This window comes from Capricornis sumatraensis, chromosome 19 (assembly GCF_032405125.1).
Source record: "Capricornis sumatraensis isolate serow.1 chromosome 19, serow.2, whole genome shotgun sequence".
Taxonomy (NCBI): domain Eukaryota; kingdom Metazoa; phylum Chordata; class Mammalia; order Artiodactyla; family Bovidae; genus Capricornis; species Capricornis sumatraensis.
In genome coordinates, this window is record NC_091087.1 from 75556315 (window position 1) to 75580535 (window position 24221).

A 24221-nucleotide genomic window follows, 5' to 3' on the forward strand; every position below is an offset into this window, starting at 1 on the left:
AATGATTTGCCTTGGAAATGAACAGAGATCATTCTGTCATTTTTGAGACTGCATCCAAATACTGTATTTTGGACTCTCTTGTTGACTGTGATGGCTACTCCATTTCTTCTAAAGGATTCTTGCCCACAGTAGTAGATATAATGGTCATCTGAGTTAAATTCACCCATTCCAGTCCATTTTAGTTCACTGATTCCTAAAATGCCAACATTCACTCTTGCCATCTCCTGTTTGACCACTTCCAACTTACCTTGATTCATGGACCTGACATTCCAGGTTCCTATGCAACATTGCCCTTTACAGCATCAGACTTGACTTCCATCAACAGTCACATCCACAACTGGGTGTTGTTTTTGCTTTGGCTCCATCCCTTCATTCTTTCTGGAGTTATTTCTCCACTGATCACCAGTAGCATGTTGGGCACCTGCTGACCTGGGGAGTTCATCTTGCAGTGTCCTATCTTCATGGGGTTCTCAAGGCAAGAATACTGGAGTGGTTTGCCATTCTGTTCTCCAGTGGACCACGTTCTGTCAGAACTCTCCACCATGACCCGTCTGTCTTGGGTGGCCCCACATGGCATGGCTCATAGTTTCGTTGAGTTAGACAAGGCTGTGGTCCATGTGATCAGATTGGTTGGTTTTCTGTGATTGTGGTTTTCAGTCTGTCTGCCCTCTGACGGAGAAGGATAAGAGGCTTATGGGAGCTTCCTGATGGGAGAGATTGACTGGGGGGGAGAAGGGGTCTTGTCATTGAGAAAACTCAGATCATGGCATCCAGTCCCAACACTTCACGGCAAATACATGGGGAAACAATGGAAACAGAGACTGTATTTTTTGGGTTCTAAAATCACTGCAGATGGTGACTGCAGCCATGAAATTAAAAGATGCTTGCTCCTTGGAAGAAAAGCTATGACAAACCTAGACAGCATTTTAAAAAGCAGAGACATTAGTTGGCCAACAAAGGTCCATCTAGTCAAAGTCATGGTTTTTCCAGTGGTTGTGTATGGATGTGAGAGTTGGACTATAAAGAAAGCTGAGCACTGAAGGATTGATGCTTTTGAACTATGGTGTTGGAGAAGACTCTTGAGAGTCCCTTGGACTGCAAGGAGATCCAACCAATCCCTTCTAAAGGAAAGCAGTCCTGAATATTCACTGGAAGGACTGATGCTGAAGCTGAAACTCCAGTCAGCAGAAGCCACCTGATACGAAGAGCTGACTCATTGGAAAAGACCCTGATGCTGGGAAAGACTGAAGGCGGGAGGAGAAGGGGACGACAGAGGATGAGACGGTTGGATGGCATCACAGACTCGATGGACATGAGTTCGAGCAAGCTACAGGAGTTGATGATGGACAGGGAAGCCTGACGTGCTGCAGTCTGTGGGATCGCAGGGTCGGACACGACTGAGCGACTGAGCTGATCTGGTAGGAGATGTACTAAAAGTCGCAAGAAGAGAGCAAGGCAAAGTGTGCGGTCTAGATTCGGTGTTGCCATGGAGACTTGCTTCCAGGCTATGCATTCTGCCTTGCCTGAGTTCAAAGTCACAGCCGCCCGCTGCTTCCCGCTCTGAAAAGCCCAGGCTTCCTTTTAGAAGCGCAGACAGTGTCCAAATCACAGGATCCAAGCGACTAAACGTCTCCTGAGCGTCCTCTCTCTGCACCATGAGGCTTCCCGAATGTTAAGGCACACAAGCAGGGATCTGACCTGGGCCCCGACTGCCAGGTGGGACTCCCTGGAGACCAGAGCGGAGCGGCTGTGTGAGCGATCAAACACCACGTGAGAAAGTGCTGCGGAAAATACTGCTCTGTTTTCTGGCATGTTCTGGATTAATCCCTGGATTTGCTTTTGAATTGGAACAATGGCCTTAGAACATTAACTTGAAAAGATTTTTTTTTTTTTAAGCAAGAGAGAAAGATGTGCCATTATAACCTCAGAGAGGTAGTATAATGTTGAAAGACGACAGGCAGAGATTTTAGAGGAATCTTAAATTAGGCTGCGCTTTTGAAGACCTGTAATTAGAGAGGGGCGCATTATCTCTTACATAATGTTTTCTTGCTTAAATTGCATTTCATAATGCGCTACTTATACTTGGGTTTCAACAAACCTATTCAAGGGAGGGGGACGTGTTTTTTTCCTCCTAAATTGAGAGCCGTCAGGACAGCAGCACTGCCATCTAGCGACTCTCTCTCAGAACTACAGGTTTTGTTTCAGCGGCTGTCGGTCTGTCGGCAGTTCAGTTCAGTTCAGTCGCTCAGTCGTGTCTGACTCTTTGCAACCCCATGAATCACAGCACGCCAGGCCTCCCTGTCCATCACCAACTCCCGGAGTTCATTCAAACTCATGTCCATTGAGTTGGTGATGCCATCCAGCCATCCCATCCCCTTCTCCTCCTGCCCTCAATCCCTCCCAGCATCAGGGTCTTTTCCAATGAGGCAACTCTTCGCCTGAGGTGGAGTACTGGAGCTTCAGCTTCAGAATCAGTCCTTCTAATGAACACCCAGGACTGATCTCCTTTAGGATGAACTGGTTGGATCTCCTTGCAGTCCAAGGGACCCTCAAGAGTCTTCTCCAACACCACAGTTCGAAAGCATCAATTCTTCGACGCTCAGCCTTCTTTATGGTCCAACTCTCACATCCATACATGACCATTGGAAAAACCATAGCCTTGACTAGATGGACGTTAGTCGGCAAAGTAACATCTCTGCTCTTCCATATGCTGTCCAGGTTGGTCATGACTTTCCTTCCAAGGAGGAAGCGTCTTTTAATTTCATGGTCTGTAGACAAGGCTTTTCTAAATTTTGGCTTGCAACCTGGTAGTGGGAGGGAACACCTCATAAGTGAAAAGAAAAATTGGAAATATTGATGAGCAATTATGACAAGGAAGCAGAACTTCTTCCAAGTTTGTGGAAGCATTTTTATAAACAATTTGGAGAGTTATATAAGTTTATTGTTTGTATATTATTGGTTGTTTAGAGTTATTACAAAATAACCTCATTTGGGAAGAGGATAAAGTGAAAAGATGTTACCAGGTCTTTTAAAAAGGTTTCCTCAAGAACTTCCCTGGTGGTCCAGGGGCTAAGACTGAGCGCCCAACACAGGTGACCTGGGTTCAATCCCCGGTCAGGGAACTAGATGCCACATGCTACTCGACTGAGGCCCAGCACACCTAAATAAAACACTTAAAAAGATAAAATGTCCCCTCCTTTTTTCATATAGAGCTCTAAATCAGAGGTTATTGTTTTTTTTCTTTTTTTAAAAAATATTTGAGGTTAGTTTACACATGGGCTTCCCCGGAGGCTCAGATGGTAAAGACTCTTGCCTGCGATGCAGGAGACCTGGGTTTCATTCCCGGATCGGGGAGATTCCCTGGAGAAGGGGATGGCTGCCCACTCCAGTATTCTTGCCTGGAGAATCCCATGGACAGAGGAGGCTGGAGGGCCACAGTCCATGGGGTCGCAGAGAGTCAGACACGACTGAGGGATACCTCGAGCGCTCGCACTCACACACAGGGAAGACATGGGTGTGAATTTCAGTCCTGACGGGGCTGATGGACACACGCAGCCACGCCCTGCCCGAGAGAGCAGGCTGTTCCCATCAGCACTGAAGGCTCCCCATAGAGCAAGCACCCTTCCGATCTCTTCCGCTGTATGTTAGTTTTTTTGCACTGTAGATTAGTTTCTGACTGTTGTAGAAGGTCATATAAGTGGAATCCTACAGCACGTACTCCTCTGGACAGGCTACTTTTTGCATAAAATTTTTTGAGGTTCATTCATGTTGTTGTGTAAATGAATGGTTTGTTCTCTTATTACCCGTTGTATAAAAACGACCAATTTATTTATCCGTTTTCCTACTGATGTGGATTGCTTTCACTTTGGGCCGAAGAAAGCTGCTGTGAACAAGTCTTTATAGATACATGATTTCTTGTCCCTTAGATAAACAGGATAAACACCTAGCAGAGGTGGGGTTTGAGCATTCTTTGATTGAAGGTAGGAGGAGAAGGGGACGACAGAGGATGAGATGGTTGGATGGCATCACCGACTCCATGGACATGAGGTTGGGTAAACTCGGGGACTTGGTGATGGACAGGGAGTCCTGGTGTGCTGCAGTCCATGGGGTTGCAAAGAGTCGGACACGACTGAGCGACTGAACTGAACTGAAATGAAGTGGTGGGATTACTGAGCAGATAGTGCTTAAACCTTATAAGGAATGGCCGAATTTTTCAAAGTGCTGGCTACTTTGACCTTCTCTTCCTATAGTCTTTAAAAGGAATTTGCTCACTTATTTGGCTTACTAAACGAGGGGCCTTATTTACAGGGAGCAAGACATGGTTGTGGCTTGCAGACGCAGTTGCGGCCTGTGGGATCTGGCTCCCTGAGCAGGGATCAAGCCCGGGGCCTGCCCTGGGAGCGCTGAGTCTCAGCCACGGGACTGCTGGTGAGGTCCGTTTCCCGTAGCTTTAGGATTCTGTTTACCCCCACTCAGTAGTTAACCTGCCTTTACTGTCATTCTTTGCATCACACTTTACCCGTATCTTCTTTTGTGACGTGTTTGCTGAGGCCTTAGGCCCTGTCTCGGGGGCTGTCTGCGTTTCTCTCACTGAGTCATAGCAGCTCTTTGTTCAGGGCATAAATGCTTTGCCAGGTAACGTTTTGCGAAAATTTTATCTCAGTGTAACCCTGCCTATTCATTGGATTGTGGTAAAAACACAAACACATCACCGTCTTAACCATTTAAAATGTGAATTTCACTGACCTGGTTGTGAAGCAGATCTTTAGAATTTTTTCATCTTGCAAATCTGACGCAACAGCCCCTCCGCCTTCCTCCTGCCCCCAGCCCCTGCCCCCAGCCCCTGCCACCTGCCACGCTGCCTTCAGTCCCTAAGCTTGGCCTCTTTAAACATCTTCATGAGTAGGCTGTGCAGGGTCTTTCTGCGCCTGGCCTGTTCCATTAGGCATAACCTTCTCAAGGGTTATCTGTGTTGCAGCCTGTGTCAGAACTTACTTTCTTAAGGCTGGATAATAGCCCATTGTGTGGATGGTCATTAAGCTTATCCACTCATCTGTCACCTCTTGGCTCTTGTGACTAGTGCTGCTCTGGGCATGGGTGTGCAAGGACGTCCTTAAGACACCGCTATAAATTCTTCTGGACGAATGCCCAGAAGTGGGACTGATGGATCATACGGTAGTTCTGATACGGACAGAGTAAAGGGACGATGGAGGTGATTAAATAGTTAATCCCACTAGGAGACTGAAACCAGGAAAACTATGGGGGACCCTGTGAGTCAATGATTACTCAAGAAGGCAGGTGTGCTTAGCCACAAAACCAGTAGGCTGGCTTAACAACAAAACCATTCCCCAGAAGAACGGGACATGCCCCCAGACAATAACACAATGGTGGCGAGAGACGCACATCCTGCCCGTGAGCCGAGTGAGGTAGGACGCGCTCTCTGCATAAATGGAAACAATACTTGGTCGCCCTGACTTGACCATGTAGGGACAAGAAAGCTCCTCTGCCCAGCTGGAGGAGGGGCTGGTGATGGAAGCGTGGCGTCTCCTCAGTAATGAGGAAGAAAGCAGTCTTTTCTCCCTCCCCACATTTCCTCTGATTATAAACCTGTACCTGCTAGGTTCTCCGAGCACAGCATCCTCTTGCCCGCCTGCTTGTCAGCCTCACAAGCATCCTGTTCTGACAAATCACTTCTTGTCTACCGCTTTGCCTCTTGATGAATTTTTTATACGCTGAGACAGAGAGGACTGGAGCCTTGCTCACGTGCGCACTCAGTCGCTCAGTTGTGTCCGACTCTTCTCGACCCCGTGGACTGCAGCCCTCCAGGCTCCTCTATCCCTGGAATTCTCCAGGCAAGAAGGCTGGAGTGGGCGGCCATGCCCTCCCCCAGGGGATCTTCCTGACCCAGGGGCCCCACAAAACCCCACCAAATGGCTTCAGCTCAAGTTTTAATTTTTTGAGGGCCCTCCACTCTGGTTTCTGTAGTGGCTGCCCCATCTTAAAATCCTACCAGCCGCGCACAAAGCGTCCAGCTTCTTTACTGTCTCACCAATGTTTGTTGTTTTCTGTTTTTATTTTTAATTTGGCTGTGTCCAGTCTTTTGCTGTGGGGTGTGGGTTTCTCTCTGGTAGTGGCCCGTGGGCTCCAGAGCAAGCCTGGGCTAGGTTGTTGCGGCCTGTGGGGTGAGCTGCCCTACAGCATGTGGGATCTTAGTTCCCCGATCAGGGATTGAACCTGGGTCCCCTGTGCTGGAAGACAGATTCTTAATCGCTGGACCGCTAGGATGTCTTTTTTTTCCCCCTAAAGGTGTGGGGGGATATTTCATTGTGGTTTTATTTACATTTCTCTCATGGTTAGTGAGGTTGAGCATCGTTTCAGGTCATTTGTGTATAACCTGGAAAAATGTCTATCCAAGTCCTTTGTGTGTTTTGTAATCGAGTTACTTGATTTTTGTTGCATTGTAGGAGTCTTCTACATAGTGTGACTATTAACCCCTTATCAGATACACAATTTGCAGGTATTCTCTTTGTTTTCGTAGGGTGCTTTTCCGCTGTCTACAGTTTCCTGTGATGTGCAGAAGTTAACTTTATTTTTTTTATTTTATTTTATTTTTTTTTAGAAGTTAACTTTGATGTTGTCCTATTTCTCTGCTTTTTCCTTGGTTACCTGTACTTTGGTGTTATGTCCAAGAAACCATCGGCAAGTCCAGCGTCATGAAGCTTCCCCTCATGTTCTCTTCTAGGAGATTTTTTAAAAGTATGTGTATTTGTTCGCTCGGCTGTGCCAGGTCTCAGCTGCAGCCCCTGCGGTCGTCGGCCTTCCTTGCTCCAGGGGGGCTCGTCCTCGTTGTGGCCCCTGGACTCTTAGGTGCTGCAAGTGGGGTCTAGTTCCCTGACCAAGGGTCAGACCCGAGCCCCCTGAACTGGGAACACAAGAGTTTTAGCCACTGAACCACCAGGGACGTTCTTCTAGGAATTTTGTAATTTTAGGTCTTATGAACCCATTTTAAGTTATTCTTTGTATGTGATCTAATTCATTTTTTTTTTAACAGTGTCTTGAGATGAACAGCAGTTTGGGATTTTGATGTTTATTTTATAATTTAAGATTTTTATGTTATGGTTAGTTCCTTTGAGTTTCCTAAGGAACCTTTGTCTAACCCCAAGTCACAAAGAAACCCCGTCTGTGTTTCCTTCTGAAAAGGTTACAGGTGGAGTGTTTGAATGACCCACATAACGGTGACTTCCGAGCGTGGTGAGATTGGGGCGGGGGAATGTCTTCCAGGGCGGGGGATGTTTTCCCTGGTGAGCGTCCGATACAGCAAGCCACAGGGTCCACTGTCCTGCTGGGCAGTGCTGAGGACGCCATGAGGCTGCCCCGGCTTCCTCTCCAGAGGACACACGTCCCCTCCAACCAGCAGGGCCTCGGCCCTCAGTCCTCTTTGGGTATTGTTTTCTTTTGCTGAAAAAGCACTGCCCTCCCCGCCTGCCCACCACCCCCACCCCAAGATCGGGCTTCCCTCCAGAGGCAGTGTGCGTGCAGTTGACCAGTCCACACAGGCTTAAGGGCACCTCCCTCTGACTCTAGACAGCGGTGCCCGCTGCCCTGAGGCCCTGAAGTCCTGGCAGCCGCAGTCTCACAGGGTTAGGCCACCTCCCTGCAGGGTGGCATCCCCAGAGGGCCGCCCCCCCTGCTGCCTCCCAGCCCCCAGCCAGCTGCCTGGTGGCCTCTGAGGGCCAGGCTCCACCCCACGCCTCTTCCACGTGCGGAGGCACCTGCAGGGGCCTGACCCCCGGGGCGGGGGGGACGGCGTCCTGCTCTGTCCAGAGCCCCTGGTCACACAGGTGGCATAGTCATGTGTGAGAGCCATCTGCTCTTTCTCTGCCCTCTCTTGGGTCCCTGACCCAATTCAAGCTCCCCCTCTCCCCCAAAAGCGATCCTGGGCCCCAGCCCCAGCAGGTACCTGGGGGGGGGGGAATCCTTCCAGCCACCTGCACCTCAGACCCCAGTTGCAAGGCCAGGTTGTCACCTGGGCCTCTGACCATCTGTAGGTCAGAGGGTCCACAACCCCCTCCTCGGGGTCACTGAATTTGCTGACGTGGCCCACAGAACTCTGGGAAACTCTGTACTTCTGGGATGTGCAGGTCAGTATGGAAGGGGTGAGGAAACAACGGGGGAACCTCACTGACCTGGAGCCAAGGGGCCGGGGGAGTCCTCGTCTCAGCCGCTCGGCTCACGGCTGCCCCATGCGGGGCCGGAGGGGCACCCTGCCTTGCTGCCCTTTGCAGGCGTGCGTTTTTCACAGATGGAAGGCCCGAGAGCCCCAGCGTTGACGTCAGTCTGAACTGAGGTTCCGACAGCGTGAGCACCCTGTCACGTCCTGGGGACCCTCTCTCGACCTTCAAGCTGTATCACTGTCCCCACGGTGATGCTCACGGCGCCCCGCCATCTCAGAAGTTACACTCTCATTGACTGGGGGCACCTCGAGCTGCCCGCACAAAGCCAGCACCTTGATGGGCACACGAGCGTGTGTTCTGACTGCCCCCTGGCCGGCTGGCCCCCACCCCCATGCCGCAGGCCTCCCCATCCCCTGCGACGCAGCAGCAGGAAACCGGTCCAACTTGGGCCTCTGAGTGCTCACGCGAGGGGAGGAGTCCCCTGTCCCTGCAAGGCTGACGGAGCGCCCTACACCCCACATCCTCCTGAGGCCTGCCCTGAGGGTGGACACGCCCCCCTCTCAGGACTCAGAGAGGCTGGCCTCATGCCCGGGCCCCGGGTCCTTTCTGTGCAGTCCTGAGCCCTCCAGGCTGCCCTTTGTCCATGGACAGGGGCCGGGCCGGCCACAGCTCAGAGCACCCTGGCGAGGCAAAGCCAGCATCTGGTGCCCAGTTTGCCCTGCTGGCCCTGCTGGCCCTGCCCTGGAGCCTGCAGCCTCCCTGCTGGGTGAGTCCCTGGTGGCCAGCACCTGCTCCCCTGGTCACTGGGCTCAGCAGGGAGCAGGGACGCGCTGGGGTGCAGAGCCGGCATTCAGAGAGGCGAGGCTGAGCCGGGACCAGACGCCTGCCCCGGGGTGGGCCGAGGGGTGGGTGCCATCTGCCCCCGGAAGGCCAGCTGCCCAGGGGCCGCGGCTCTCTCCCAGCCTCTCCCCACCCCTCAGCAGACATCAGTGTGCAGGTGAGATGGCCCGGTCACGTTCATTTAGGGGAACAGCTGAGTCCTGGTTTGCTGACCCCTGGTTTGGGCCCATGGTCCGCAGACTTGTGCGGCATTCCCAACCCCCCCTACAATCGGTGTGCGGACTGTCAGGGCCCCTTCCCGGGATTTCTGAGCCAGGCGTCTGGGAAGCTTGCATTCCCGGGGTCCAGGAGAGGCTCTAGGCCTGGACTGCGCTGGGAGAATGCTCTGGAAGATGCACACGAGTGCGGGGCGGGCGGGAGCAGGTCAGCCGGGTGGTGGAGGCCCTGAGGGGGCACGCAGGGCTTTCAGGTCCCACTGCACCCTCCCCGAGCTGGCATGCTGGGCGAGTGGGCGGGCATGTAAGGGGTGAGCTCCTGTGAGTGAAGGGTGAGCGGGGTGCTTGTGTTGTGGGGTGTGTCTGGGGGGAGCCGTGTGGGCATCTGATGAGTCACCGTGGGGCAAGACAGACAGATAAGCGTGTGGCAAGGCTGGGTAGGGTGAAGGGATAGGTGTCTGGTGGGATGGACAGGCCATGCAGCCAGAAAAAAAGGAAAGACCCTAAAGGAAACCAGTCCTGAATGTTCACTGGAAGGACTGCGGCTGAATCTGAAACTCCAGCACTTTGGCCCCCTGATTCGAAGAACCGACTCACTGGAGAAGACCCTGATGCTGGGAAAGACTGAAGGCGGGGGGAGAAGGGAACGACAGAGGATGAGATGGCTGGATGGCATCACCGACTCAGTGGACATGGGTTTGAGCAAGTTCCGGGAGTTGGTGACGGACAGGGAGGCCTGGTGTGCTGCAGTCCCTGGGGTCGCACAGAGTTGGACACGCCGGAGCGACTGGACTGAGCTGAGGATGGGTCCTAATGCAGTCTGTGTGTTTTTTAATGTGATTTGTTCACCTGGGGCTGTGCGTGGTCTTCACTGCTGCTCGGGCTGGTTTCGGAGCACAGGCATCTCATCGCAGTGGCGGCTCTTCTCGCAGAGCGCTGGTCTGGGCACGTGGCTCTTCTCGCAGAGCGCTGGTCTGGGCACGTGGGCTCCAGCAGCTGGCGCTCCCGGTCTCTGGAGCACAGGCCCAGTAGTCACAGTGCTTGCACCCAGTTGCTCTGTGGCAGGTAGGATCCTCCCAAATCAGGATCAAACCCACGTTTCCTGCCTCGACTGGTGGATTCTTGATCAGCGAGCCACCAGGGAAACCCCTGACTGGCGTTTCTTTAAGAAGAGAAAATATATTCACACAGAAGGGAAAAAAGAGATACATGTGCACAGACACCCTCCTGAAGTGCACCACCGTCCCTCACGTTTCCCCTCCGCCGGGGAGAGGGTCATTCAGAGCCGAGATTTGATTCTTACATGTATCATAAGATGAATTCTGTTAGAACAGGAATCAGGTATAAAAACCCAACATTCAGTATCATGACATCATATCATAATACCAGTGCCCCCGAGGGAAGCTGTTAGAGCGCATTTAGGGCCACTTGCTTCTATACAATGGATTTTCTCATCATGAAGACTTCTGAACCAGACAAGCTAATGGTGTGATTACTGTCATTCAAAGCTTGCTGAGTAAATTTTGTTAAAGCCCCCGTGGTTAATCGACCTTGAATATTCAGTGGAAGGACTGATGTTGAATCTGAAGCTCCAGTACTTTGGCCACCTGATATGAAAAGCTGACTCATTGGAAAAGACCCTGATGCTGAGAAAGACTGAAGGTGGGAGGAGACGGGGAAGACAGAGGATGAGATGGTTGGATGCCATCACCGACTCAACGGACATGAGTCTGAGCAAGCTCCGGGAGATAGTGAAGGACAAAGAACCCTAGCGTGCTGCAGTTCATGGAGTCGCAAAGAGTCAGACACAACTGAGCGACTGAGCAAAATTCCAAGTGAAGGAACAAAAACTGCCACCAAATGGTCATACCATGGGAAACTGATTAACCCCAGTGTGCTCATATTAAAGACAGATGGGCAGGGACTGACTGATTCCAAAACTACCCATAGGTGACCCTGAACCCGAGGGAGAAATACATTTGGTTCCTAAGCAAAAGCGTGAACAATAATCAAAATAACCGGTACACAAGCCTGGTTGAGCGTCTTGGGTCAGCTCTCTACTTCAGATGTTGCTGTCTTCTCGTCCTGGTCTGGTGGCGCTGGTCCTGGTTAGTTGAAGTGGGGTGTCAGAAACAGGAGTTGCAGTTCATTCAAGAGAAGAAGACTGATAGATTCCTTTCCAGCCTGTTGCCCTTATCTGATGCCTTTTCCAGTAAGCATCACCTCCTGATTGCAGGTCATAGGGCTTCTAGTCTTCATCCAAAGATAGATTACTGTGGATGCTTCACGTATTTTTATTTATTTACTTGGCGGCACTGGATCTCAGCTGCAGCTCGCGGGATCTTTACTCGCAGCACGGGGCTCTTGGTCGTGGCATGAAGGACCTAATTCCTTGATCAGGGATCAAACCTGGGCCCCCTGCATTGGGCGTGTGGAGTCTTAGCCACTGGACCACCAGGAAAGTCCCCTGATGGGCAAATTTAAGAGCATCATCTAGAACCCAATTTCTTTCCTCAGTAGGACACATGACCAGTCCAATGAACACAAATATCTTCAGCTTTTCTGTAGTAAGAAGATAAGAGTAGGTAAACTTAGACTTAGCAATGAATGTTCCAGTATCTTGTTTAGAAATTATATTCAACGAATTCCCACCATTTATCTTAATTTAGCAGTTTCCAGTTACCAACAGTCTGGAGGAACTATTTTTGATGGTCCCTATTGTTATTTTTCTTGCTGTCAAATTTTGCAACAGGAATAAAATCTTAATTGATTTTTAGGTATAATAAAAGTATTATACTCAATGTTGATGACCCTAAAGATATGCCTGTATTAATTATACCAACAAGCTTAAACTTGGTTTCATTCATTAAAAATTAATCCTGGATAATTGCGACGGTTGAATGACATCACCGGCTCAGTGCACATGAGTTTGAGCAAACTCCGGAGATGGTGAGGGACAGGGAAGCCTGGTGTGCAGCTGTCCATGGGGTCGCAGAGAGTCGGACACAGCTCAGTGGCCGAACAGCAGCACGTGCGATCCTGAAGTTCATTTGAGCTTGTTTTATATTTCTGAGCACTTACAGAGCGGCTCGATTCCCCGGAAGGCACTTAAATACAGCGCTCTTCCAGGTTGGGTCCGGCAGTACCGCCCACCGACAGCACGCACGCGCACAGACCCCACAGTCCCGGTTCCAGCGGCAGCCACGAGCATGCGCAACTGTACAAGACCGAGCCAGCACGACAGTACGGGGGATACAGCCGATATTTGATAACTACTGTCAGTTAAAAAATAATCGGTTGATCTAAGAAAGAAATGGAAACTTTTCTTCAAGCCAAATTTAAGGATTATAACTCGGGAAGAGCATTTCAGACAGCTCTGAGAACTGTTCCTCCCGGTTAGAAGCCAAGGCACGTTACAGAGACTGTTTGGGACAGAAGTTGTTGTTCAGTCGCTCAGTCGTTGTTGTCTGAGTCTTTGCGATCCATCCCATGGACACCAGGCACGCCAGGCTTCCCGGTCCTTCATAGACTGCAACACTCCAGGCTTCCCGGTCCTTCACCAGAAGGCTGTACATCAAATGACCTATTATTGACACAGTTTACATTATCCAATCTAGGCATCATCGTGATGGGTGGTGTGAGCCCCTCCTTACAAGATCAAGAAGGAATGTTGTCATGTAAGAAGCTGTCTTGTTGATGCAATATCACGGTGATCCAAGTCTATGCACCGGCCAGCAACGCTGAAGAAGCTGAATTTGAACAGCTCTATGAAGACCTACAAGACCTTTTAGAACTAACACCCCAAGAAGATGTCCTTTTCATTATAGGGGACTGGAATGCAAAAGTAGGAAGTCAAGAAACCTCTGGGGTAACAGGCAAACTTGGCCTTGGAGTACAGAATGAAGCAGGCAAGGGCTAATAGAGTTTTGCCAAGAGAACCCACTGGTCATAGCAAACACCCTCTTCCAACAACACAAGAGAGACTACACATGGACATCACCAGATGGTCAATACAGAAACCAGACTGATTATATTCTTTGCAGCTGAAGATGGAGAAGCTCTATACAGTCAACAAAAACAAGACTGGGAGCTGACTGTGGCTCAGATCATGGACTCCTTGTTGCAAAATTCAGACTTAAATTGAAGAAAGTAGGGAAAACCACTAGACCATTCAGGTATGACCTAAATCAAATCCCTTATGATTATACAGTGGAAGTGAGAAATCAATTTAAGGGACTAGATCTGATAGATACAGTGCCTGATGAACTATGGAAGGAGGTTCGTGACACTGTACAGGAGACAGGGATTAAGACCATCCCCAAGAAGAAGAAATGCACAAAGGCAAAATGGCTGTCTGAGGAGGACTTACAAATAGCTGTGAAAAGAAGAGAAGTGAAAAGCAAAGGAGAAAAGGGAAGATATACCCGTTTGAATACAGAGTTCCAAAGAATAGCAAGGAGAAGTAAGGAAGCCTTCCTCAGCGACCAATGTAAAGAAATAAAGGAAAACAACAGAATGGGAAAGACTAGAGATCTCTTCCAGAAAATTAGAGATACCAAGGGAACATTTCATGCAAAGATGGGCTCGATAAAGGACAGAAATGGTATGGACCTAACAGAAGCAGAAGATATTAAGAAGCGGTGGCAAGAATACACAGAAGAACTGTACAAAAAAGATCTTCATAACCCAGACAATCACGATGGTGTGATCACTCACCTAGAGCCAGACATCCTGGAATGTGAAGTCAAGTGGGCCTTAGAAAGCATCACTATGAACAAAGCTAGCGGAGGTGATGGAATTCCAGTTGAGCTATTTCAAATCCTGAAAGATGATGCTGTGAAAGTGCTGCACTCAACATGCCAGCAAATTTGGACGACTCAGCAGTGGCCACAGGACTGGAAAAGGTCTGTTTTCATTCCAATCCCAAAGAAAGGCAATGCCAAAGAATGCTCAAACTATTGCACAATTGCACTCATCTCACATGCTAGTAAAGTAATGCTCAAAATTCTCCAAGCCAGGCTTCAGCAATACGTGAACCGTGAACTTCCAGATGTTCAAGTTGGTTTTAGAAAAGGCAGAGGAACCAGAGATCAAATTGCCAACATCCACTGGATCATGGAAAAAGCAAGAGAGTTCCAGAAAAACATCTATTTCTGCTTTATTGACTGTGCCAAAGCCTTTGACTGTGTGGATCACAATAAACTGTGGAAAATTCTGAAACAGAGGGGAATACCAGGCCACCTGACCTGCCTCTTGAGAAACCTATATGCAGGTCAGGAAGCAACAGTTAGAACTGGACATGGAACAACAGACTGGTTCGAAATAGGAAAAGGAGTGTGTCAAGGCTGTATATTGTCACCCTGCTTATTTAACTCATATGCAGAGTACATCATGAGAAACGCTGGACTGGAAGAAGCACAAGCTGGAATCAAGATTGCGGAGAGAAATATCAATAACCTCAGATATGCAGATGACACCACCCTTATGGCAGAAAGTGAAGAGGAACTAAAAAGCCTCTTGATGAAAGTGAAAGAGGAGAGTGAAAAAGTTGGCTTAAAGCTCAACATTCATAAAACGAAGATCATGGCATCTGGTCCCATCACTTCATGGCACATAGGTGGGGAAACAGTGGAAACAGTGGCTGACTTTTCTTGGGGGGGGGGGGAGCTCCAAAATCACTGCAGATGGTGATTGCAGCCATGAAATTAAAAAACGCTAACTCCTTGGAAGGAAAGTTATGACCAACCTAGACAGCATATTAAAAAGCAGAGACATTACTTTGCTAATGTTATTCCCAAGTCGCGAAATCTCCCAATGACCACCAGGGAGCCGATATCCGATGCAAAAGCAGGAGAGTTTTTATTACCAAGCTCGAGCTGGGGCTCCCACCAACACCAACGCAGCAGCTATAGGGAGGAGCCCCGAGTTTTGGGTTACACTGCTTTTATAGCGAATATTCAGGTAAAAGGGTAAAAAGTGGGTGTTCAGGCTTACGGACAACTGATTGGTTACTTTAGGGGGTGTTCAGGCTGAAGGGTAACTGATTGGTTACTTTCTTCTATAGGGTTTGTGTGTGGATTCTTGATTGGTTTTTACTTTTAAGGTAAATCACAAGTTCCTGAACGTAAAGTCAGGAGGTTTAACCTAAGGGCCGACTGGCTCGTGAACAGTGGGGCAAGGTTAGGTAATATCCAAAGTCTAAATCTGTTTGCCCGGAACCTTTACAAGATGGAGTAGCTTAGGGTCTTCACCAACAAAGGTCCGTCTAGTCAAGGCCATGGTTTTTCCTGTGCTCATGTATGGATGTGAGAGTTGGACTATAAAGAAAGCTGAGCACCGAAGAATTGATGCTTTTGAACTGTGGTGTTGGAGAAGACTCTTGAGAGTCGCTTGGACTGCAAGGAGATCCAACCAGTCCATCCTAAAGGAGATCAGTCCTGGGTGTTCATTGGAAGGACTGAGGCTAAAGCTGACACTCCAATACTCTGGCCACCTGATGCGAAGAGCTGACTCATTTGAAAAGACCCTGATGCTGGGAAAGGTGAGGGCAGGAGAAGGGGACAACCCAGGATGAGATGGTTGGATGGCATCACCAACTCAATGGACAAGAGTTTGGGTGGACTCCGGGAGTTGGTGATGGACAGGAAGGCCTGGCATGCTGCAGTCCATGGGGTCGCAAAGAGTCGGACACGACTGAGGGATTGAACTGAACTTGTTGATGCTGGGAGGACACTGGTTTTTATGATTGAGTAGGTATTCCTGCTATGGCAGAAGTCTTGATGCCCAGTAGGGCCCTGTGGGGCTCCCAGGCACAGAGGCCTTTTTCTCCATTTCTTGTGGGCAAGACTCCAGCCTCCTTGACCTTCCCTTTGTTCCAAACAGCAGGTTCTAATAGTTGCTAATCAGGGAAGGAGCCACCTGAGGCAAGATTAAAGGGCCAGAGAGGCTCATTCAGATTAGGAGACTCACCAGCTGAGACCCTGCGCACACCTTGTCAGCAACCCCACCCTTCTGAAACTTTGCAGAAGGAAGAATGCAAGACTGTTAGTGCCTTGATCCTTATCACATACCCCTTTGTTGTTGCTGTTAAATGCTACGTCCTGCTAGACTCTTCGCAACCCTTTGGACTGCAGCCTTCCAGGCTCCCCTGGCCTTCTCTGTCTCCATGGGTTTGCTCACACTCACGTTCATAGAGTCGGTGATGCCATCCAGCCATCTCATCCTCTGTCGTCCCCTTTTCCTCCTGCCCCCAGTCCCTCCCAGCATCAGGGTCTTTTCCAATGAGTCGTTCTTTGCATTGGGTGGCCAAAGTATTGGAGTTTCAGCTTCAGCATCAGTCCTTCCAATGAATATTCAGAGTTGATTGCCTTTAGGATAGACTGGTTTGATCTCCTTGCTGTCCAAGGGACCCTGAAGAGTCTTCTCCAGCACCACAATTAGAAAACATCAATTCTTCAGCACTTGGCCTTCTTTATGGTCCAACTCACATCCATACATGACTACCAGAAAAACCATAGTTTTGACTGACTATAGGGACCTTTGTCAGCAAAGTGATGGCTCTGCTTTTTAATATGCTGTCTAGGTTTGTCATAGCCTTTCTTCCAAGGGGCAGGCATCTTTTAGTTTCCTGGCTACAGTCACTGTATGCAGTGATTGTTGTTTTTGTTCAGGTGGTCAATCGTGTCCGACTCTCTGCGATCTCATGGACTGCAGCATTCTAGGATTCCCTGTCCTTCGCCATCTCCCGGAGTTTGCTCAAACTCATGTCCACTGCATCAGTGATGCCATCCAACCGTCTCATCCTCTGTTGCCCCCTTCTCCTCTTGCCCTCAATCTTTCTTGTTATGCACCGAGCCCGTATCTCCGAACCGACCGAGAGAGCGAACAAGTCCACCACAGTAATGCAAAGGCAAGAAGGGAATGTTTTTATTTCTAGCGCGCTAGGGCTCAAGCCTCATCCGACGCAGCGGAATCAGACGAGAGCCCCGAACAAAGCAATATGGCGGTTTATATACAGTCAGTTCTTTGTCTCAGTTACAGGGTACTTGGCGATACCTGATTGGACAGGCAGAATGAGCTCATGCAATGCCTTCCTTATGCTATCGCATATAGAAATCTTTCCTTATTTGGTTAAGGAATGTTCTTCAAGAAAACAGGAAACATGACTCAGGTCCCCGGCGCTGTTCTGCACCTCATTGAGCCGACCAGCCTGCCTAACATTTCTCAGCATCAGGGTCTTTTCCAGTGAGTTTGCTGTTCACAAACTCATTGGCCATCCGTATTGGAAGTTCATTTTGGAGTTCAAGAAAATAGAATCTGTCACTGCTTCCACTTTTTCCCCTTCCATTTACCATGAAGTGACGTCCTAGGATAGGATGCCATGTTTTCTTAATGTTGAGTTTTAAGACGGCTTTTTCACTCTCCTCTGTTACCCTCATCAAGAGGCTCTTTAGTTCCCCTTCAATTTTTGCCATAAGGGTGGTGTATGCATAAGATGGAGAAGGTGATGGCACCCACTCCAGTCCTCTCGCCTGGGAAAATCCCATGGACGGAGGAGCCTGTGGGCTGCAGTCCATGGGGTCGCGAAGAGTTGGACACAACTGAGGGACTTCACTTTGACTTTTCACTTTCATGCATTGGAGAAGGAAATGGCACCCCACTCCAGTGTTCTTGCCTGGAGAATCCCAGGGATGGTGGAGCCTGGTGGGCTGCCGTCTGTGGGGTCACACAGAGTCGGACACGACTGAAGCGACTCAGCAGCATGCATAAGATAAAGACAAAGCTGCCCACCCCCAAATCCTGTCAGTTACAAGAGGGATTAGATTTAAACTGGGGTTCTGGCAGATGGAATAAGTCAAGGTCACTTGTTTAGATGGCTAGGCCCTTTTTCCTACTATACAGGGAGAAGACACTTAAGATTTGTGTTTGTCTGTGGTTCAAAAGGCAAGAAGCAACCCACTCCAGTACTCTTGCCTGGAAAATCCCATGGACAGAGGAGCCTGGCAGGCTGTAGTCCATGGGGTCGCTAGGAGTTGGACACGACTGAGCAACTTCACTTTCACTTTCATGCTTTGGAGAAGGAAATGGCAACCCACTCCAGTGTTCTTGCCTGGAGAATCCCAGGGATGGTGGAGCCTGGTGGGCTGCCGTCTATGGGGCCGCACAGAGTCAGACACAACTGAAGCGACTTAGCAGTAGCAGCAGTAGCAGTGGTTCAGACGGTAAAGAATCTGCCTCTAACGCAGGAGACGGGGCTCAATCCCTGGGTTGGGAAGATCCCCTGGAGAAGGGATTGGCAACCCACTCCAGTGGGTTCTTGCCTGGAGAATTCCACGGACAGAGGAGCCTGGAGGTCTATAGTCCTACGGGTTGCAAAGAATCAGGCCTGAGCAACTAATGCTGACAAGTCAAGTTCTAAATTCCCCAACCTTTTGTTTTGTCTTAGGATAGGAGTTGGGCTTCCCTGGTGACTCAGAATCTGCCTGCAATCCAGGAGACCAGAGTTCAATCCCTGGATCAGAAGATCCCCTGGAGAAGGGAATGGTGGAATTTGCATTTTTAAAAGAGGGACTAGATAAGATTTCCTAGAAAGGACCAAGTAGAATATTTACATCTGAAAGACAGAGGAGGAGAAAAGCAAGTCTCTCCCAAGAAGACTTTGATCCCTTAAGGTCCCCCCCCCTTTTTATTTTCTCTCACTCTGGCCATAAAATAGAAATTTTATTTCATCACTTCCAGGAATCAGAATCAAGTCCAGAGGGCTCTCTCTGGAGACGAATCAGTTTTCCACCAAACCACGTCGTGGTTCCCCGCCCCTGTGTGGTTCCCCTACCGGGCCTTGGTGTGCTGCCCCCAGACTGACTTCACTTGGTTCTTCCTGGTACTCCCCATCCTCCTCCTCCATCTCCTGGAGTGAAAGGCATGTGTGTGCGTGTGCGTGTGCGTGTGTTCACGCTCTGTCGTGTCCGACTCTGTTGTGTCCCTCTGTCCGCGGGATTTCCTAGGCAAGAATACTGGAGCAGGTTGCCATTTCCTTCTCCAGGGGATCTTCCCAACCCAGGGATGAAACCTGTGTCTCTGGAGATTCCAGCCTTGGCAGGCAGGTTCTTTACCACTAGCGCCCCTGGGAAGCCGGGACTGCGAAGGGTGGGCTCTATCTAGGCCTGGAAGGGGTCCCCTCGGGCTTCTGGACAGTGTGAGTGGACCGGCTGGGGTCTCTGCCTGCCCGACCTTCCAGGGCAGAAGACCCCAACGGCATGGTCTACAGTGCTGGGTCAGGGGAGCGCCAGGGCCTGTGGGGAGGGCCACCCGCTCTCTGCTTGGGGGTCCTTGGGTGCCACCGTCCAAGGCCTTTGTGCCACAAGTCACAGCGACTCAAAACGACCCGGGCCACTGGGGCCGCTGGGACCTGTCCCTAGTACGTCCCCCTTGCCCCGACACTCCCCGGCGGGGACAGGTACAGGCCCGACCCTGCGCGAGTGCCCGACCCCCGGGCCCCGCCCCGCCGGCCCGCCCGTCCCCTCTGAGCCCTGGGCGGCGGGCACGGCACGCGCGGCGGGGCCTGAGCGGCGGCTCCTGGCCGTCTACACCGGCGGCACCATCGGCATGCGGAGCGAGCGCGGCGGTGAGTGGGGCGGGCGCCCGGCTCGGGCTGGGGGGCGGCGTGGGGGTCGTGCTCCCGCCGGCCGGCCTTTGACCCGTCCTGACCCCGCTCCGGTGGGCCCCCAGGCTCCCCCTCCACCCCCCGGCCCCCCAGCGCTGCCGCCGGCTCCTCTGCCCGAGCCCGGGGGCGTGGCTCCCGTCGGACCCCCGTCCCTGCACAGACGGGCTGGTGGGCAGGTGCTCAAGGGCTGTCCGGGCCTCTCACTCCAGACACCAGGGACTGCGGGGCGACCCCGGCCACTCCCCGCTGTCCCTGGCCGGCCCGCCGGCTCTGGGCAGTGCTCACTGGCACCAGGAGACCGGGCGGTAGTGTTCGCTCTCCTCTGCCCTGGGGCTCTGACGGGATTTGGGTCAGGGAGGGGTGACTGCTGGGCGGGGGAGGGCCTGGTGTGGGGGGGCTCTGGGCCGCAGGACCCCGGGGCAGGGGTGTCCCCAGGCCGGGCAGAGCGCCTCGAGCAGGAGCCTGGTCCGGGGAGCGTGCAGGGGAGGGCAGGGCACCGCACGCACCCCCGGAGTGTTGCAGCGTGGCCTCCACGTGGGCCCCGGGTCCTGGCTGTGGGGGTGCTCGCCCTCCAGGAGGGGCCCAGACAGCCCCTCAGCCTGTCTGGAGCCTTGCCCTGCACTCTGGAGCAGGGGCGCTGGCCCTCCTCCGCCTGTGTCCCCCCGGCCCCCTCCCCAGCCCTCGGCTGCTCCCTGCGCCCCAGGTCCCCCGCGGGCCTCACTCCTGGGGCCGCCCCACCCTGCCCTGGGGTGTCCTCCTACTGGGAGCTCTCCCAGCTCCCCAGGGCCCTCCACCTCCCTCAGAACCAGCTGTGCCCCCCAACAACCCCCAGGGCCAGCAGAGCATCCTCCACGCCCACCCCCCACCACGCGGTTCCCCTGAAGCAGCTACTCAGATGCCACGAGCCCTTTCTTGCCAGCAACTGCCTCCCGTCCTCTGTCCCTGTTAATGCCCCCCTCCCCCTGCCCCGCCAGTTCACAGATGGTTCCAGGCACCATCTATGCTGGGCCCCGGGGCTCAGACTCCCAGAGAGCCCTGTCCAGGGGGTTTTTCCACATCCTTCTGTACCCTGGGGGGTCACTCCTCCTGGACTGCAGGACTGGGGCAGAGAGAGGGGAGCAGGCAGGCTCTGCCGGTGTCCTCAGATGGCCCTGACCTACCCCGGTCACTGCCCAGCCCCCCAGGCTTGGCACTTGGCCAGCTGTGATGCCTGTGATCCCATTGAGCTCAGCTCATGGGTGTCGAGGGTCCCGGCTGAAGGGACTAGGGGGACTCTAACCGTGACCTCATCTGTACTGCCCTGTGTGCCCCCCATCACTGCCCCCGCCACCCGGACGCCCCCGGCTCACTCCCACAGGCCCTGCATTTGCCAAAGAGCTTTCAAATCCCCTTGTCTGGAAGGGGCTCTAGAAAGATGGAGTGTGGTGGGCAGTGACCTCCAGGCAGGCCGATCTCCCAAGATCCCTCAGGGCAGCGCTCCCGGGCCAGGAAGGAGTGGGCGAGGGAAGAAGGGCAAAGGAGGCGCGTGGAGGACGCAGGCCTGGGCCGTGGGGACCCTGCTCCAAGCCCCGATGGAGGCCGGGCCGCCCAGCCGCTTCAGGCCCTGTCTGTCTGGGGATTCCGGTCATGGGGTCAATAATTAACCGGCCTGGCTCTGCGGGTATGGGCGGTGAGGGGCCGCCAGCTCCCGTGGATGTTTGGATTCTCACTGTTGGGAGCATTTCTGCGCCTGCTGGTCAACAGTGGCCTGTCAGGCACGCGAGCCCTGCCAAAGGTCAGGATGCTGAGGGGAGGGCAAGGCCGCGGCGGCTGGGGACAGCCCTTGCCCGTCCCCTCTCTGAGATCAGAGATGATGTCATTGGTCAAGGGACATCGGGAACATGAAATCAGTCGATGACAGCAAGCCCAGGGTCAGCAGCACCCCGGCCGGAGACCCCGATGCCCCGGGTGCCCCCTGTGGGCCCGGCTCCCGGCGGGCGGAGCCTCGGGGTCCACAGGGGCCAGGACCTCCCAAGAGGCCACAGGAGAGGCGATGCCCACGGCTCCTCCTGCCCTTGGCCTGGACGTCCTTCACTGAACAGGCTGCACGCACTCCCTGTCCTGGGGGCAGACTGGCCCTTACGGGAGAACGTGTCTGTGGGGCCGCTGCCCGTGACCAGTTCCCCGCTTGCACAGCGGGAGACAAGGTCCTGTGCGGCCGCGTCCGCTTGCGGAGGGCCTGAAGCTTGGGGGCCTCGTTAAGAAAAAGAATCTGATTTACAAAATCAGAATTAGATGTGAAAGCAGGTGTTTGCTTAGTTGTTTTGTTTTTGCTGCTCGGTGTGCCAGGTGGTATCTTAGTCCCCTGACCAGGAATCGAACCTGCGCCCCCTGCAGGGGAAGTCTTAACCTTTGAACAGCCAGGGAAGTTTCCCAAACCCCTCCCCGCTTTTTTTTTTTTTGGTAACAAGGGTTTACTTAGATTGATGAAGGAAATAACAAACTTCCCGTTCTTAAAAGCCAATAATATTACAAAATCCACAAAAATATTTTTTATTTGTTGATTTCCTGACACCCTCACCACCGTTTTCCCCACATTTTTGGCTGCTTTGTATGATGCATCGGCAGAGTTTTGCCCCAGGAGAATAGAATGGAAGCAGTGTGGCCTCCTCTTGGGCTACCCTGCTGGCCCTGGGGCGGGATGTTCCCGGAAGTCAGGGCCCCCCGCGCCCCACCTGAGTCCACCAGCAGTGGCCTGGCCCTGGGGCGGGATGTTCCTGGAAGTCAGGGCCCCCCGTGCCCACCCCCCTGCGTCCACCAGCAGTGGCCTGACTTTGGGTGGGATGTTCCCGGAAGTCAGGGCCCCCTCGTGCCCCCCCACCTAAGTCCACCAGCAGTGGCCTGGCCCTGGGGCGGGATGTTCCTGGAAGTCAGGGCCCCCCGTGCCCACCCCCCTGCGTCCACCCGCAGTGGCCTGGCCCTGTGGCAGTGACCGTGCGCACCACCCGCCCTGTCTGTGGATCCTGATTTCCACAGCCTTCCCCCAAGGCCACCCACTGCCGGGGAGCTGGCGCACAGTGGTGTGGGAGCCTCCTGCGCCTGCCCTGACCTGGGACCCCAGACCAGGGCCTTGGGCAGCAGGAGGGCCCTCTGGAGTCCTCCCCCACCCCGCCGGCTCTGCTCTGTCCTTCCTCCGCCCTCCCCTCTGGGCGTTGAGCCCTCTCACAAGGACGCTGGTGGAGGCCAGGAGCCAGCATCATCTCCTGAATGCACGCCCATAGAGACGTTGCCTCTTGGTCCTGGGGCTCAGGTGGGGCCATCCGCGGCCTGTCTGGTCCCCTGCTGCAGGTGGGTGGGCGGCCCTGGGCCTCCCTCAACGCCCAGGTCTGAAGTCGGGGCCTCCCCCCTGCAGCAGGGCTAGAGTCCAGAGCTTTGTGCAGCAGCTACGTGTCCCGACCATCCTCCAGCATCTTGGGAGGGTGGCCGGCCGGCGGTCTCGCACTGATGTTCCCTGAGCCATGTTGCTTCTGCAACAAAGCCTATGGAGCCCCCACGGGAGCTTCCTGGGTGGAAGAGGGGGTGGCTATTCAAGGTGCCCCTTCCTCGAGGTATCCTTCTCTGGCTGGGGAGACGGCAGCCTGAACTCTGAGGCTGTACTTCCTGCGGGGCTGGCGGGAGCTGGGCCTGGGGTTTAGCAGGTGGACGTGTGGAGGGGGTGCTGGGGCAGGAAGCCCAGCCTGCCACCCAGAGTCTTCGGCTTCTGGCCCGCAAACATTGCTGCTTTGGTTCCCTGGGTTTGTGACGATTTGTTCCTCGGAGAGGGAGGCACAGGGAAGCTGAGCCCTGCTCCAAGCTGCAGGGTGGGGACAGGGGCATCGGTGAGCTGGGGGCGGGGGTAGGGAGGAGGGTCTGATGCTGGGCCCACGACCCCGAGGAAAGGAGTGCATGGCCGAATTCACGTCTGGGGAGAGGTCCTGGCCACCAGCCTGAGGACGAGACACATGCCCAAGAAGGGCTGGGGTGGGCGGGGGGGGGGGGGGTGGTGGTGGTGAGGGTGGGGGCGCGGGCGGGGCAGCTGGCGGGGGGGTGAGGGTGGGGGCCCCGCAGGAGGGAAGAGGCACAGGCGAGGTCAGAGAGATTCAGTGTCAGGACCCACCGGCCGTTGCGGGGTCCCCCAGCCGGGGGTGTGGGCTGGGAAGACTCCTGGTTGTTATTGGCATGAACCTGAGTTCTGCCAGCCGCTGGGTGAGCCTGGACCAGACCTGCTCCAGCACCTCCAGGAACTACCCCCGACACCCGAATTCACCCCATGCCCCACCTCCAGGCTGAGATAGTGAAGGCTGCTGTCTA

At 53.1% G+C, this 24221-nt stretch overlaps 1 protein-coding gene across 1 annotated transcript in view; it reads left to right on the top strand.

The window, feature by feature from the left end:
- The first annotated feature begins 12438 nt into the window (after window positions 1–12438).
- Window positions 12439–24221, top strand: part of ASPG (asparaginase) — a 30053-nt gene continuing 18270 nt past the window's right edge. The window contains exons 1-2 of the mRNA XM_068991001.1: window positions 12439–12472; window positions 19686–19853. Coding sequence (XP_068847102.1) covers window positions 12439–12472; window positions 19686–19853 — 202 coding nt within the window. The remainder of the gene's footprint in view (window positions 12473–19685; window positions 19854–24221) is intronic.